The 16080-nt window shown below is 50.4% G+C and overlaps 1 protein-coding gene across 1 annotated transcript in view; it reads left to right on the top strand.

The window, feature by feature from the left end:
- Positions 1 to 7849: 7849 nt before the first annotated feature.
- SMARCC1 (SWI/SNF related BAF chromatin remodeling complex subunit C1) overlaps positions 7850 to 16080 on the top strand; it is an 83026-nt gene continuing 74795 nt past the window's right edge. Inside the window, exons 1-2 of the mRNA XM_070391162.1 lie at positions 7850 to 8050; positions 15212 to 15331. Coding sequence (XP_070247263.1) covers positions 7850 to 8050; positions 15212 to 15331 — 321 coding nt within the window. The remainder of the gene's footprint in view (positions 8051 to 15211; positions 15332 to 16080) is intronic.

Here is a 16080-nt window from a genome sequence, read left to right as displayed (position 1 = left end):
CTCACTCCGGCCCCGCCTCCCGAGCCCGCCCCTAGGTCTCAGCGGCTCTCGAGCGGGTCCCCGTCTTGGGGTTCGCAGGGGTCGCCTGACCGGAGGGCGGCCTACCCGCGGCGAGACCCTGGCGCCGGGCCCAATAGGGGACGGCGGGGCGGGCGGGGCCGGACTTCCGGCCGAGCGGCGTTGGGGGCGCACGGGAAGCCGTGGGGTCGCCTGGGACTGCACGTGGCCGCGCCTCTCGGGGCCCCGCAGCATCCGGCGGAGTGAGAGCGGGCGGAGGCCTGGGCCCCGCGCCCCCGGTGCGAGTGAGGGAAGCGGCCGGGTCAGGGCTGAGCCCGGACGAATCCAGCTCGGCCCGGGCTCCCGTCCGCTGCCCCCCCAGCTCGTGGCCTCGCCTCTTCTCTGCTTCGGACCCCGAGGTTGCAGGCGGCTCGGGGGGACGTGCGGGCGCGGTGCACAGGCACACGCCGCGGGAAGGGCCGGGGCTGGAGCTGGAGTGCGGCGCCCGGCCGTCCCCTGGGAGGAAGGGCATCGTCCCCGCTGCGAGCCGGCCCTTTGGGTGCGGCTCCCGTGCGCTCAGTGGGAGCCAACGGGGAAAGGGAGGGAACAGGGGGGGCGGCTCGGAGCCGCGCCCGGATCTCACAGCCGGGAAGCCCTGGACGCTGCTTTTCGGGGTGGAGGAGGAATCGGTGCCATCTCGTCCTCCTTGTCCAGACGAGCTCGACGAGTGTTTATGATGGTCCTCGTTCGCACGCAGGAGGGTGGGAGGTGGCATGGAGCATGATTCATTCAAGCAATTGTCCCCCGACTGGCAGGCCTGGGGCCTGGTGCGGGGCGCGTCCCTGCGCGGATGCCGGGGTGAGTGGCGGGGCCGTTGCCGAGCAGGTGGAGAGGGTACCGACACCCTGTCCTCAGGCCCTGGGGTTAGAGAAGATGGACACATGGTGCGAAGCAAATCAGAAGCGGTCCGTGCCCGGCTGGCGGGGCTGGCGGCTGAGCTTCGCCAACTTGGGAACCAGGGGGTCCCGTTGGATCCGGGTCAGGGCACGTGCCCGGGCTGCGGGCTGGATCCCAGTGTGGCGCGTGCAGGAGGCGGCCGATCCATGATGCTCTCTCTTCATTGATGTTTCTCTCCCTCTCCTTCCTGTCTGAAATCAATAAAAATATGTATTTTTAAAAAGTGATAAATGCTGGAGAGGAAATACAAGTGTTCGAGGGTTCCAGAAAAAGGAATATACTCCTGGCACAGCGGGGAGAAGGGACCGTGTGAGCAAGACATCGGAGGCGGACGGGGCAAACCCTGAGGACCTGACAGCTGGGGGCGTGCAGCTTCCGGGGAGACAGACAAAACAGAGTTGACTGCTATGCTGGGAGATTCTGACTATTTGTAATCAAAAAAATTTTACAGTTCTAAGTAGGAGAGTAAAAGAACTGCTTTTAGAAAGTGAAATAGCTCATTTTTTTTTTTAAATCCTCACCTGAATATATTTTCCCACCGACTTTTAGAGAGAGTGGGAAAGACAGACATCAGCGTGAGAGAAACACATTGGTTGATTGCCTCCTGCACAGGCCACCAGGGCCCAGACCGGGGAGGAGGATGCAATGAGGCACTGACCTTGATGGGACTCTAACCTGGGACAGTTCTGCAGGCTGATGCACTATCCACGGAGCCAACCGGCCAGGGCTGACACAGCTGATCTTGGGGAGGTCATTCTGAAAGTGTGAGCGGGTGGAATTAGCTAGGAAAGGAGAAGCTAGGATGCTGATGAGATGAGAGGTAATGGATTAAATGCCACCCACCGGCGAAAAAGGCGAAAAAGCAAGGTGGCAGAGCTCTAGGCTGCTCTGTCCCTGGTGACCAGAAGGGTTATACGCCGTGAACGTAATTAAGAGACACGGAGTTGGAGACGATGGATTCAGCTCCAAACACATCGTGTTTGAAATGCTGTGAATTAAGTGGTAGAGACCCGATCCTCACCCCAAAGGAAATTCTAACCCGGGAGAGGCTGAGGAGAGCATGACAGGAGTCTGAAAACCCACGGGAAGTCCTGCAGAACGGCACCCGCGGAGCAGTCTCCATATTCCAGCTTTTTTCGTTTTCTTTTTCTGTTTACTTTAGCTTTTTGCACGTGTTGTGTTTGTCGTTTTCTTTCAGAAGATCTTTCCCTTATTCTTGAGCCTGAAACTATCTTTAACGAACAGTTGTGTCTGCTCAGAGGCACCTTGTAAAGGGTGTCCCAAAATTCACACAAGAAGTAATTTTGATAGAAAACACAGGTTTATGATTAAAAATTGTAAATTTTTTATTGATTCATAAAGCATACAGTATAGGGTTATGTATGGAATAGCACATCAGGTCAATGGCCTCCACGGCTTTGCTGGCACAGACGCAAAGCCGTGGTCTTCATTGGTCTTCATTGTCCCTGCTCCTGGGCCATCATTGGTACTTGGTGATGCTTATCAAATTGAAGGGATTGAAATCAAAGGGCAACAGATATTAGAATCGGATTCAATAAACCAAGTAAAATTAGGCCTTTATTTTTTGTTGTTGTTGTTAATGCTCATGCAAAATTCAAAGCTTGCGTGAATTTTGGGACACCCTTTATTAAGGTGGGTGCTCGTCAGTGTATCTTTTCCCCTCCCACATGGCTCACCTCTCGTTTCCTGGTAGTTTCCTTAGCGCTGCCTCGTTTTCCTTCCTGTGTCCAGTCTCCAGGCCTCGTTCTTTGCTACCTGCTCCTCCTGCAGAAGTAGGAGGTGGGAGTGACAGGGCATCACCTTTCCTGGAATGCAGTGAACGTGGTTATAAAATCAGTCATTTTTGACGGAAGCTCTCGTTTATGTCGCCGGCCAAATCGTACAAGCCAGCTATTCTCAGCCTTATGAAATGTTTATTAGCAAAACTGGAAAGAGAATGTGTAGCTTCCAGGCCGTTTTTCTGCCAACGCTGTTAACCCTGGTACTGCCCAGGGACCAACATACAGGCTTTTTAAAAAACGGGGATGAGCCCTGGCCGGTTCGGCTCAGTGGAGAGAGCGTCGGCCTGCGGACTGAAGGGTCCCGGGTTCGATTCCGGTCAAGGGCATGTCTCCTCCCTGGCCCAGGTCGGGGTACGCGGAGGAGGCAACCAATCGATGTGTTTCTCTCACATCGATACTTCTCTCTGTCTTGCCCTTTCTCTTCCACTCTCTTTAAAAAATCAATGGAGAAATATCCTCAGGTGAGGATTTAAAAAGTAAATAAATTATGGATTGGTTTTGGGTGTCACCGCTTAGTGGTGAGACAATCATAACTGACCTAGTGTTCCCCTGGACGTTTGTATGACCCAACTAATGAAGTCTTCAAAGACTCCTTTTCGTGTTTCGCTGGCTACAGTGAAAAGCCTGCTCTCCCTCCGGAGCCTGCGCCTGCCCCTCCCCTCCCCTCCCCCCCAGGCACCTACCTTTGCCTTCTCTCTCCCGAGCTCCAAGGCCCTTCTTTTGCTTCTGTAACTTGTCTCATGAGCTCACGAGCCTGCCAGCACAGGTAGCTCACTTATACCACCTCTGTAGCTTTTTTTTTTTTTTTTTATGTAACTTCCTAAATAAACTTAAAATTTGAAAAAAAAGAAAAAGAAAAAAATCCACAGTAATAACTTGGGATTTTGTTAGAAATTTTATTTAGAATGCGTAAAAACAATGTAAGTATAATTACTAAACAAATAGAAATATAATCCAGGGCTTTTGAGCCTGTCCAGGGGAATGGAAGTATTAATTGAACAGAACAGAAATTAGGAGAGAAAAGAAGCAAAGAAAAACCATGGTAAGCAGAAAATAAACATGTAAGACGATAGCAACACATCAAAACATCGGTGATCAAAGAACAGAACACACCGGTGACCAACATGAGTACAAAAGGCTCCCACTTGCCCCCTCTCCCCTCACACCAAGGAGCTGGGTGATTTTGGGGTGCCGTCCTGTCGGCTTGGGGTCTTTGGGGGGAAGTGTCATTCTCGGATCCAGCGCTAGAGGTCAGCAGCGCCGATCACTGCATTCCTCTCTCTGATACAGACCCAGTCAGATGCTGACCAATCAGGAGCGTGATTTTTTTCTTTTTTATTGCTTAAAGTATTACAAAGAGTATTATATGTATCCTCCCCCCCTCCCCCCCCCCCCGCCCTTGACAATCCCCTGGCTTCCCCTACCCCCCAGTGTCTTATGTCCATTGGTTATGCTCATATGCATGCATACAAGTCCTTCGGTTGATCTCTTACCTCCCTCCCTCGTGCCCCCCAACCCTCCCTGGCCTTCCCGCTGCAGTTTGACAATCTGTGTGAGGCAGCTCTGCCTCTGTATCTATTATTGTTCAAAAGTTTATAATGGTCTCTATTATCCATGAATGAGTGAGATCATGTGGTACTTTTCCTTCATTGACTGAGGAGCGTGTTATTTTTGGAGCTCACATGTGCATATTTCATCTAAGGCTCATTCCCAATTTTTATTTATTTATTTATTAATAATTTTATTCAAACATTCCAAAGGATCCCAACCCCCCATTTAAAAATTAAAACTGCAAAGAACTCCACTCAATGAAAACACACAAAACCCTCGTAGTATCACAATTCACAATACAACTCTTACTCTGACAAACTTTTTTCAGTATTCTTATTTCAAGAAAAATGATTTTAAATATGATAATGTTACATGCAATAAACAATTATTCAAGACATCTTACATATAATATTACATGCAATAAACATTAATCTTTCAAGAATTTTAAGTATAATAGTATTACCAAAACTGTTCCAACATAGTATGATATCACAAAAGTTGTAGGAAGTATTAAAAATCTGCAAATAACAGGATTACTTCTATTATATTCTAGAATACATATTTTTCCCCCTCTGGCTGTATTTTTGTTCATCAGTTTATGTTGTTCATTATATTCCACAAATGAGTGAGATCATATGATATTTATCTTTCTCCGACTGGCTTAGCATGATGCTTTTAAAGTCAATTTTGTTGGATGTGAGTGTTGCTACTCCAGCTTTTTTTTCCTTTCCATTTGCATGGAAATTTTTTTCCATCCCTTCACTTTCATCCTGTGTGTCTTTTGCTTTGAGGTGGGTCTCTTGTAGACAGCATATAGTTCGGTCATGTTTTTGTATCCGTTCAGCTACCCTACGCCTTTTGATTGGAGCATTTAATCTATTTACATTTAGGGTTATTATTGAGAGGTACCTATTTATAGCCATTTTAATTCTACATGGCTAGGTTTCTCTCTGTTTCTTCTTCTCAACAACCCCTTACAGCAGTCCCTTTAGCATTTCCTGTAATGCTGGCTTGGTGGTGATGAACTCCTTTAGCCCCTTTTTTTTTGTCTGGGAAGCTCTTTATTTGACCGTCTATTTTGAATGATAGCCTTGCTGGATATAGTAATCTTGGTCTCTCACAAACTCTATTTCACCCTTTATTACAAAGGTACAGAAGTCGTCTGAGACTTCAGATATTAATCCTGCTGCATATTAATGTCACAACTTAGTACAGTTTTCCAATGACTCATCAGGAGATGGATTCTTTCTAGAAATAATAATTAAAAGAAATACGGGGAATTCCCAATTTTTAGAAAACAGTTTGATGGCACTTAGAATTTCAGCTACTTAAGACAGTTGCCAAGGATGTATAAAACTGCCTAGGAGGGCTAGGGTTTTTATGGGTTCCACTTCACCGATGGGAATTGGTTAGCTGTTCTATGAACATGGCTGCTGTAGCTTCAGAATGAGGGTTCAGGCAGGACAGCGGAGGTTAGAGAGCCCTGGCCGGTGTGACTCAGTGGATAGAGCATCAGCCTGCAGACTGAAGGGGCCCGGGTTCGATTCCAATCAGGGCACAGGCCGGGGTTGTGGGCTCAGTCCCCAGTAGGGGGCGTGCAGGAGGCAGCAATCCATGATTCTCGCTCATCATTGAGGTTTCTATCTCTCCCTCTCCCTGCCTCTCTGAAATCAATTAAAAAATATACTTAAACAAATAGAAGTTAGAGAGCCTTCATGGGACACCTGTGTAATGTACGGCTCACGTCCGTTGTTGAAAGACTGTTTTGCATCTTCCTAACAGTTAACCCTGGGGAACCACGCGGCTGGTTCACAGTCTCGTGGAGCCGTGCTACCAGAGAGGGTTCCTTCTGGGACCCCCACCTTTTTATTTTTTCCAAAAGCTTATTGGACTTGGTCTTAACCCCTGCTCGGAGAAGCAGAGAAAGCAGCGACTCGGGAACGGGAGCGCCCTTCAGCTCGGAGCCTTTCCCCCGTTTCGCCATTTTCGCCTTCAGGAGGGCACCCCCGCCAACCAGTCAAGACGAGGTTCTCCTGTAATTTACGCGGAAGATGAGAAGAAAGAGACCGGGATGGGGCGGGCGCTAGCGGAGAGTGTGGAGTGCTCAGCTGGGCAGGTGGTGGTCTGCCTCTGCCTTCCCTCTGTCCCCCGGGGCCCTGTCCCCCAGCTTACCTTGGCCTTTCCCTCTCCTAGGCCCCACGCACACTTTTGCTTCTGTAACTTGTTTTCTGAGCCTATGGCTGGCTCACTCCTGCTACCTGGGTAACTGTTTTAAAATAAAACATCTCTTAATTGATTTCAGAGAGGAAGGGAGAGAGGGAAACATCAATGAGAGAGAATCATGGGCTGCCTCCTGCACGCCCCACACTGCTGATCGAACCTGCAACCCGGGCATGCGCCCTGGACCGGAATCAAAGCTGACCTCCTGGTTCCTAGATGATGCTCAGTCACTGAGCCATGCCAAACGGCATGTAACTTTCTAAATACACTTTCTCTTAAAAAAATAATATTAAAAAAAAAAGGTTGTAGGGCAGGGATCACTTTTCTGAAGTTCCTCTAAGCCAGTGGTTCTCAACCTTCCTAATGCCGCGACCCTTTAATGCAGTTCCTCATGTTGTGGTGACCCCCAAACACACAATTACATTGGTTGCTACTTCGTAACTGTAATTTTGCTACTGTTATGAATCGTAATGTAAATATCTGATATGCAGGATGTATTTTCATTGTTACAAATTGAACATAATTAAAGCATAGTGATTAATCACAAAAACAATATGTAATCACATATGTTTTCTGATGGTCTTAGGCGACCCCTGTGAAAGGGTCGTTCGACCCCCAGGTTGAGAACCGCTGGAGGCTATGCGTTTGAAAGCATCAGAGTGAGGATCGCAGGTCTGGGAACAGCCGGTGCAAAGGCCCCGAGGCACCAATAAGCTGGTGCAGCTGCAGCGCGAGAGGAAGCGCGGCCGGTCGCCCAGGTGGCTGCATGCAGAGGTGACGGGCCACCTGGAGCGGAGGGTCGCGGGCGAGTGGGGCGGGCGAAGATCCCCATCCTCGGGGGGAGGGGGGGCTCCCCGACCGGCACACGGCTCCCTAAGCGGGCTTTCCGCTCGGAGCTGCTTCCCCAGCCCTTTTCTTTCTGGCGGTGACCAGCGACGACGGGAGACCTCCGCGCAGCCGTGGACGTAACGGCCCGACACCGGAACCCGGAAGGAGCCCGGCCCGCCGAGGCCGAGCGGGCGGCGGAGCAGAGCGCACCACCTCCTACGCGCGGAAGGTGCCGGAAGCCCGGCTGCTCCGAGGCCCCGCCCCTCCTCCGAGGCCCCGCCCTCCTCCGCTGCGAGGGCTGCGTTTGCGCGTGCGCGCGCCCCCGGCGGTTAGGGCGCTGGTCGGGAGAGGGGCGGGGCCGAGGTCCGCGCCGGAAGGGGGTTGGCTGGGCGGGGCCGGAGGCGGTGGCGGCGGCTGCGCGCGCGCGCGAGTGCGGACGGGGAACGCCGCGCGGGCCGGGGCGGGCCGGGCGGTGGGGACGGCGGACGGCGACGATGGCCGCGGCAGCTGGCGGCGGCGGGCCGGGGGCGGCGGCGGGCGGCGCGGGGGCGGGGGCGGGCGGCGCGGCGGTGGCTGCGGGCCTGGCCGCGTACCGGCGGAAGGACGGGGGCCCGGCCGGCAAGTTCTGGGAGAGCCCGGAGACGGTGTCCCAGCTGGACTCGGTGCGCGTGTGGCTGGGCAAGCACTACAAGAAGGTGGGTTCGCGCGCCCGCGGGGGCCGGGGGGCCGCGCGACGGGGGGCCGGGGCGGCTGCCGGCCTCGCGGGCCCCGGGCCGCCCCTCCCCCCGCGCGCCACGAGGGACAACAAAGGCAGCAGCCGGGCTCGCCACGCCCCCGCGGTCGGGCCTCCGAGCCCGCGCGTCCGGGCCCCGCGGGGCTCCTGGGGCTCCCGGGCCCCCGCAGCCCTGCCCGCTCCCTGCGCAGGGACAGTGGGGCGCAGCCGCCCCGCGGCCGTGGGTCCGGCTCCGTGGGCCGCGTTCGGCGGGAGCGAAGGTGATTGAAACTCGGAGCCGGCGGGGAGAGCGGCTGCTTTTTGTTTGGAGCAGAGTCGTCCCCGGCGGGAGGGGCGGGGGGCCTCCACCTGTTGACGGTGGAGGACGAGGCGGGACGGTTGCCCGCGGAAGGCGGAACCGCGGGCCCAGGAGCCCGTCGAGGGGGACTGTGGGGAACGGGCCGCTTCCCAGTGGCGGGCCTTCGGTTACGCGTGCGCAGGGCTCGGTGCGCTCGCACCTGCTGCTGCTCGGCGAGGCCTTCCCGGGGACCCCGCTGCTGTGAGGTCACCCCACTCCCTCTTCGTTTTCTTCGCACCCGTTTTTGAAATTGCTTTCTTCGTTCATCGCTTTCTCTTAACTCCGGGATGGGAGTCAGTGGTGTTGAAAGTCGTTCCGACGTTCAGCTTCCCAGAAGGTGTGAGGAGCAGACAGCCCAGAATACTCCTTCCGCCCCGCGTTTCCCGAGCGCCCTTTTCGGGTCTGCACCTCCCCACCGGAGACCCCCGCCGTGGGGCCGGATCCCCTCCGGCCTGTTCGGGGCCGGATCCCCTCGGCCTGTTCGGGGCAGGATCCCCTCGGCCTGTTCGGGGCAGGATCCCCTCCGGCCTGTTCGGGGCCGGATCCCCTCCGGCCTGTTCGGGGCAGGATCCCCTCCGGCCTGTTCGGGGCAGGATCCCCTCCGGCCTGTTCGGGGCAGTGTGCCCCTGGCCGGGTCGCTACCACTGCCTCTCCCTTAGTGGTTACTATGTAAGTAGTTGCTGAATGAATGAATCGATGCGGTGTCCCCCCAAAATGTATGCACACTTTCACAGCTGATAACTCACTTAGTTTTGGAAATGAGCTGTATGGTAATAAACACTGGCTTTATAATCATTCAAAGTGTGTGTGCATTTTGGGGGGACACCCGGTATTTATTCGGGGCGGACCGTGTGCGGAAGCTCGTCAGTGTTTGAAGTTGTCAGGCACCGGCAGGGACCTGGGTGTCCGTTGGCAATGACACTGGTGCTTCCAGAAACGACAGTCTCTTAGGTGAAGGTTTAGGAAGTGATAGACCAGATACGTTATTACTTACAGGATATTTTTAGATGCTTCCAAAATTTTTTCTTTCCTGGAATTTTGGAGTCACATTTGGGATTGTAGATTTTTTTTTTTTTTTTATCTACATGTAAGTAGACAAGAATATTGCTCTCCCTTGTATAATGATAAATCGGCCACTTTTTTTGTGGTGGCACTAGAGCTTCTGGAAGTGGCTAAGGGAATTGAATATCTATTATTAAAGTATTAATTGTTTTTTTTAAATCATGTGCCCTGCAGCCAGTGCTTTGGGTCTTAAGTACAATGCTCCTTGATTTTTTTCTCTCCCCACCCCCATTTTACTGAGATGTAATTGACATATAATGCATTACTTTGCCAATGCAGCTTTAACAAATGAAAAGACTCGAGTAATATTTCTTTAGGTTATTTCTTTGTGATTCCCATAGGATTGTTGTTCAAATAAGATATCAGGGAAGGGGAAAAGAAAGGGAAATAAGTAATCATTTCTACCTCTTCAAACTCTGCATCTGTTTGATTCCAATTTTAAGAGGGTCGCTGAGGTTTGGATAATTCCTCAGATTTGTTGGCGAGGCTGACTGGAGGTTTGGACCAGTGTCGAGGCCAATAGGTTAAAGCTGGCTCAGGTCCCTGAGTCTTAAAGACAGAGTCAAAATTAGGTTTGATTTCTGGTGGTTTCTTAGAGCCAGAGCCTCCTCAGGTTCAAAACTGAATCTGACAGCCCAAATCCTGTCAGTTTCTGGGAGTGACGGAGTGGTGAAAGCATTGACCAGAAGGTTCTTTGCTTGTTTTACACACTATGTCTTATTTTTTTTAAATATATTTTATTGATTTTTTACTGAGAGGAAGGGAGAGGGATAGAGAGTTAGAAACATCGATGAGAGAGAAACATCGATCAGCTGCCTCCTGCACACTCCCTATTGGGGATGTGCCCGCAACCAAGGTACATGCCCTTGACCGGAATCGAACCTGGGACCCTTCAGTCCACAGGCCGACGCTCTATCCACTGAGCCAAACCGGTCAGGTCTTTACTTGTACACATTGGTGGGTTTTAACAGACCTCTAACCTCAGCGCCTGTAGGGAATAAACATGACATCGTTAATCCCCTTTTGATGGGTGGGTCTGTCCATGCAGCCAGTGAACCCTGGGCATCTACCGTATCCAGGCACTTAAACCGCCCCCAAGCCCTCCCAGCAGTCCTGAGTGATGGACATTATTTACCTGGTGCCACGCGTGCGAGGAGCCCCAAGCTCCAGAGCCAGGTAACTTCTCCAGGATTACAGTTAGGAGTGGCAGATTGGGATTCAGTGAGTCCCGCCCTCTTATTTTTTAGTCTTTTTTTTTTTTTTTGACTACACATCCCTCTTTCTAAGGAAATCACAGTTTGTGGAAAAAGATAAACATAGACACCTGCCTGTAAAACCCAGGTGATTGCAAATGAAAAGAGAACTTCTCGGCATTGTTTTCATTTTCTAAATGCCCTCAGGAGGTCAGTAAATACTTGTTCAGTGAGTGAGCAGATTAAACTAGTTTAGGAACCTATGCGTGTAGGCTTTGCAGATAAATTGGGCTTAGCAACACCAGTGAGTGAGTCCACCCGCCCCTTTTTAAGGTACAGCAGGTTTATTATATTTTCAAGGGCTCTTTGTTGCTGGGGTCCAATCCCAGCAGGTCCAGGGGTCCCCAAAGGTGTGGACGGAGTCGGCGAAGAAGGAATGACACGAAGACAGCCTTCAGTTGGTCAGCAGCCTAGTCAGGACCTATAGCCAGGATCTCCAGCCAAAGTTCTGGTCGGAGTTCTGGTCAGGAACTGATGAGGATCTGACGTTTATTGTCTTGTTACATCCGTATTTATACCAGCCGATTCCAATCCCGTCAATTTCTATTACAAGGGTTAAGGTGTTTCTCATCTCCATTCCAGGGAGTAAAGACCATGTAGCTTAATTACCCGCCTGGCACTTAATTAAGGGGTTGTATCCCCTCCCTAACCTCAGGGAAAGATCCCCACCTGGGGAAACAACCTTTCTCGGAGAGGTGACCTTGGTTAAAACACATGGCGCTAAGGAGAGCAAACATATTAAAAACAGTATGCTACATACGCCAGGTCCATTGAAACACATGCTGTGCAGATGCCTCTTTCCTGCAGCGACTGCGTCAAGCAGCAAGGATGGACCGGCCTCCGGCACTTTGTATAGACTTCAGACCCATTTTAAGAACTTTTCAAGTAGTGGCAGCAGTTAACGCACAGCAATAAAAGCCAGGTTGGCCTGAGTGGTTGGCACCAGGAAGTGCTAACGAGGGTCCTGAGTGCTTTGCAGCCCTGGCTGGTGTGGTTCAGTTGGTTGGGTGTTGTCCTGTCACTGAAAGGTTCGATTCGGTGCCGATCAGGTCATGTGCCCGGGTTTCTAATTCAATCTCCAGTTGCAGAGAGTGAATCCCTTTTAACCTGGAATGAGCTCCAGCTGGGCCACAGGAGTCCCGAGGAGGTGACCGCGTTCTGGCCGAGGAAGCTGCAGGCAGAGGTTAACTGCCTGAGGTCTCAGTGCAGGCCGAGGAGCGAGGAGCGAGGGAGGAGGGGGGGAAGCTGGCTCAGCTCCCTGAGCTGCTGCCTTTGTGTTGTTGACACGTCTGTCATCCTAACTCTAGGATGAGAGCTGTATTTCTGTCCATAGTTTCTGGGTGGTTTTCAGATTATAAAATTTTACGACCTCACATTGATTCAACTCAGCTACGTTGGAGGTGAGGTAAACCTGTAAGCCATTAGGTTTACTGGTAGGTTTCTCCAAAGTTTGGCTAATTCCTGAAAAAAAGATTTCAGATTTAAGGATGATCACTGAACTAGAATAGATTGCCTAAGGAAGTCATTTAAATGCCCTTTAGAAAAGTCATTTCACAGATAAAGACAGTTATTTCTTTTTATGGGATATTTGCTGCAGGATTGTTTAGGGACAAGTTAAACTTCATACTCTATTAATGCCATAGGTAATATAAAGAAGGTTTATTAAAAAGACCAAAAAAAAAGAAAGAAAGAAAGAAAAAGGTTTATTAATAAAGCTTTCTAAATACATCTTCCTAACGTTCTTTTTTTCCTAAAGAAATCACTTTAGCCGAAACCGGTTTGGCTGGGTGGATAGAGCATCGGCCTGCGGACTGAAAGGTCCCAGGTTCGATTCCGGTCAAGGGCATGTACCTGGGTTGCGGACACATCCCCAGTGGGAGATGTGCAGGAGGCGGCTGATCGATGTTTCTCTCTCATCGATGTTTCTAACTCTATCTCTCTCCCTTCCTCTCTGTAAAAAATCAATAAAATATTAAAAAAAAAAAGAAATCACTTTATTTACTTATTTTTAAATATTTTATTGATTTTTTTTTACAGAGAAGAAGGGAGAGGGATAGAGAGTTAGAAATGTTGATGAGAGAGAAACATCAATCAGCTGCCTCCTGCACACCCCCTACTGGGGATGTGCCTGCAACCAAGGTACATGCCCTTGACGAATCGAACCTGCGACCCTTTCAGTCCGCAGGCAGACGCTCTATCCACTGAGCCAAACCAGTTAGGGCCTTCCTAACATTCTTAGCCAAAATACTTTGAGACTAAAACATTGTTGTCTTAAGTAAAACATGGTGTTTACATTTTTTTGATCACAGGATAAAATGCTTGACTGAAATAGTCTATATTATTACTTTTTTTTTTCATACTCAGGAGTTACTATTTTGAAAGCTGTTAAGAACTTTTTCTATTATACTAGAGGCCCGGTGCATGAAATTTGTGCACGGGTCGGGTCCCTAGGCCTGGCCAGTGATCAGGGCTGATCAGGGCCTTCCTTCATTCCGCGCTGCCCCCCTAGTGGTCAGCGCACGTCATAGCAAACAACTGAACTCCCAGTCCAACTCCCGCGGGGACACTGCTATTAGCCTTTTATAGATATAGCTCTTTAGAAGCAGTTGAAACGAATTCAGTTATATCAGTGTGGAATAGAGGAATGAGTATTATATTTGGTTGGAAGATGTGAGTTCAGTACTCTTGGCTGCTAATTGGTGGTGTCTTTGAACCGATTGTTTTATAAGTTGGAAGGAAGACTGCAGCTCCCATAGGACTGTTGTTTGAATGAAATGAGAGTCCTTAAAGCTGGATTATAAAAATTTGAGGTGGGTGTGATACTTATGTCATATATCCCATGGTTAGCCTGTTTCATTCTTGGCTAAATAGGATGTAATTTTTACATTCTTATAGGTTGATTTAAAAACCATTGGAAAGTCATACATTGGCTGCCTTTTGAGTGGGTGCAAGATACAGTTTACAGTAATGCCTTGTCAAATCTTATGTATGAAGAAGGTTTTACATAAACAAGACATTTCAACAAAAAAACTAGCCTTCAGCAAAGTTAACTGCACGCTGGCTGTTTCATGCAGAGCGGAAAGCAAATGCACCTGTTGGGCAGCTGAGCTTGGATCGCCCTGTCTGCTGTGCTGGCTCCGCTTGGCACGGGCACACATCGGCTGAGAGCCACCAGCACACTGTATGGTAGTGGTGGACTGTGCCACTGATGTTTGCCATACAGAAACGACTTAAATATTATTTGTCATTATAGACACTTCATTCATCTTGAAATGTTGGATGATGCTGGGAAAGAGGTTTGCTCCAGGAAGAAAAATTTAGTTTTTTTGTTGTCTTTTGTGAAATTGAAGAAAGGATAGATAGTTTTCCTGTTCAAAATTGGAGATTTAAAAAAATTATTGGACATTGGTTTCTCAAAGTGATATTGAACATTTAATACCAGACTAAGCTTTTACATTTAATTTCACTCACTCATCTATGTGTTCCTGTCATGGTACCATTGTCTTCCTTTGCTGGGAAGCTGCTTGCTGTCTACCACTGGTTTGGCCTTTTGACATTATTCACCTCAGCATGTATAACTTCTCACATAAACTTGTTTTAAAACAATATTTTAATTGTGGCAAAAAACATAATTTTAAATGCACATACATATATTTTTGATGCATAAAAAAACAACCATTTTATTACGCTCAACACTGACTGGCATAAGACAACCCTGTTTTGCTTAGAGTCCCTGTGTGTCAGGACCTGGAGGGCGTCCTGGGACAGCGGTGTCTGCTCAGTGATGACGGGGCCTCCGCTGGGGCCTGGATGCTGGGTGACGGGGCAGCTGTGGGCAGAGCCATCTGCAGCCGTCTCTGCTCAGAGTCTGGGCTGTGCTGTCCGTCTCCCCGGACAGCGGGGCTGGTGCCATGGCATCGCCAGGTGGCCTGGCCTCCGAGGTGTGGGCTGTCCGGCGATGGCACTCTTCCCGGAGACTGTGTGGAAGCTGTAGACCTTTACTGACTTATTCTCACAAGTCGCACAGCATCACTCGGCATTCGATTGGCTACAAGTGGGTCACAGGAGGGTCCTGGTTCAATAGAAGAGGGTAGTGCCCGTTTCTTGTTGTTATTGTTCATCCTCACCTGAAGATATTTTTCCCATTGCTTTTCAGACAGTGGAAGGGAGGGAGGGAGGGAGGGAGACAGACAGACAGACAGACAGACATTGGCTGGGTCGCCTCCCGCATGTGCCCTGGCCCAGGCGGGGAGTGAACCTGAAATCCAGTTATGTGTCCTCCACTGGAAATTAAACCTACAACCCTTCGGTGCACGGGCCGACGCCGTAACCACTGGGCAGCACCAGCCAGGGTCCCCCTTTACAGCAGAGAGCTTGCCGGACGTGGGTAAACCTGTCCACGCCAGGGCTCAGTGGGCACAGGAGGTCAGTGGGCATTCTCCCGGTGCTGAGCCCTGTCTCTGCCTTGCAGTACGTCCACGCGGATGCGCCCACCAACAAGACGCTGGCTGGGCTGGTGGTGCAGCTCCTGCAGTTCCAGGAAGATGCCTTCGGGAAGCACGTCGCCAACCCGGCCTTCACCAAGCTCCCGGTGAGTACACGGACCGCCCCCGGCTGTGGCCCTGATGCTCAGCTGGCGGCGTCTGCAGGTCGTTTACTGTCGGTGACCATCCCAGCGGTCGCCGTGCGGACCGGCTGTGAGCGTCTTGCTGTGCTGTCGTGTCCGTGTAGTTCCTGCTGTGCCAGGTCTTCCTTCCTTCTTCCGGTTCAGCTCCTGTGGCTAGGACGCTGTTCAGTGGGGTTTTTTATTTTGTGGGCGGAATTCTCCTGCACTTATGTGAATATAATTCTGCTCGTGCAGTTGATATTTTGACTGATAATTTGGCTTGGTATAGAAATACTGGGTTATTTATTTTCATTTGAAATCTGTAGGTTTTATTCTCTCTTTAACATTTTATTTTGTAGAGAAAAAACCTGTTGATTTTGCATCTCCTTCCCTTTCTTAATGTACTTTTTTTATTTTCTCAGAGAAGGGAGAGGGAGAGAGAGAGAAACATCAATGATGAGAGAGAACCATTGATCGGCTGCCTCCTGCACGTCCCCTACTGGGGACTCAGCCCACAACCCGGGCCTGTGCCCTTGACCGGAATTGAACCCGGGACCCCTCAGTCTGCAGGCCGGCGTTCCTTCCATTGAGCCAAACCAGCAAGGGCTCCCCCTTTTTTATGCTGATCTTTGAACTTTTTCTTTTTCTCTTTGAAACGTAGAAATATGTCCAGTTGTGGTAAGTCGTGATCTGGAGACGCCCTGTGCTGCTTCGCTCAGGGGCCATTCAGCCTT

The sequence above is a fragment of the Myotis yumanensis genome, unplaced genomic scaffold (assembly GCF_028538775.1).
Source record: "Myotis yumanensis isolate MYYU_CA2020_CCGP unplaced genomic scaffold, mMyoYum1.0.hap1 SCAF_14, whole genome shotgun sequence".
NCBI classification, from domain to species: domain Eukaryota; kingdom Metazoa; phylum Chordata; class Mammalia; order Chiroptera; family Vespertilionidae; genus Myotis; species Myotis yumanensis.
This window is presented reverse-complemented; position numbering and strand designations above follow the sequence as displayed.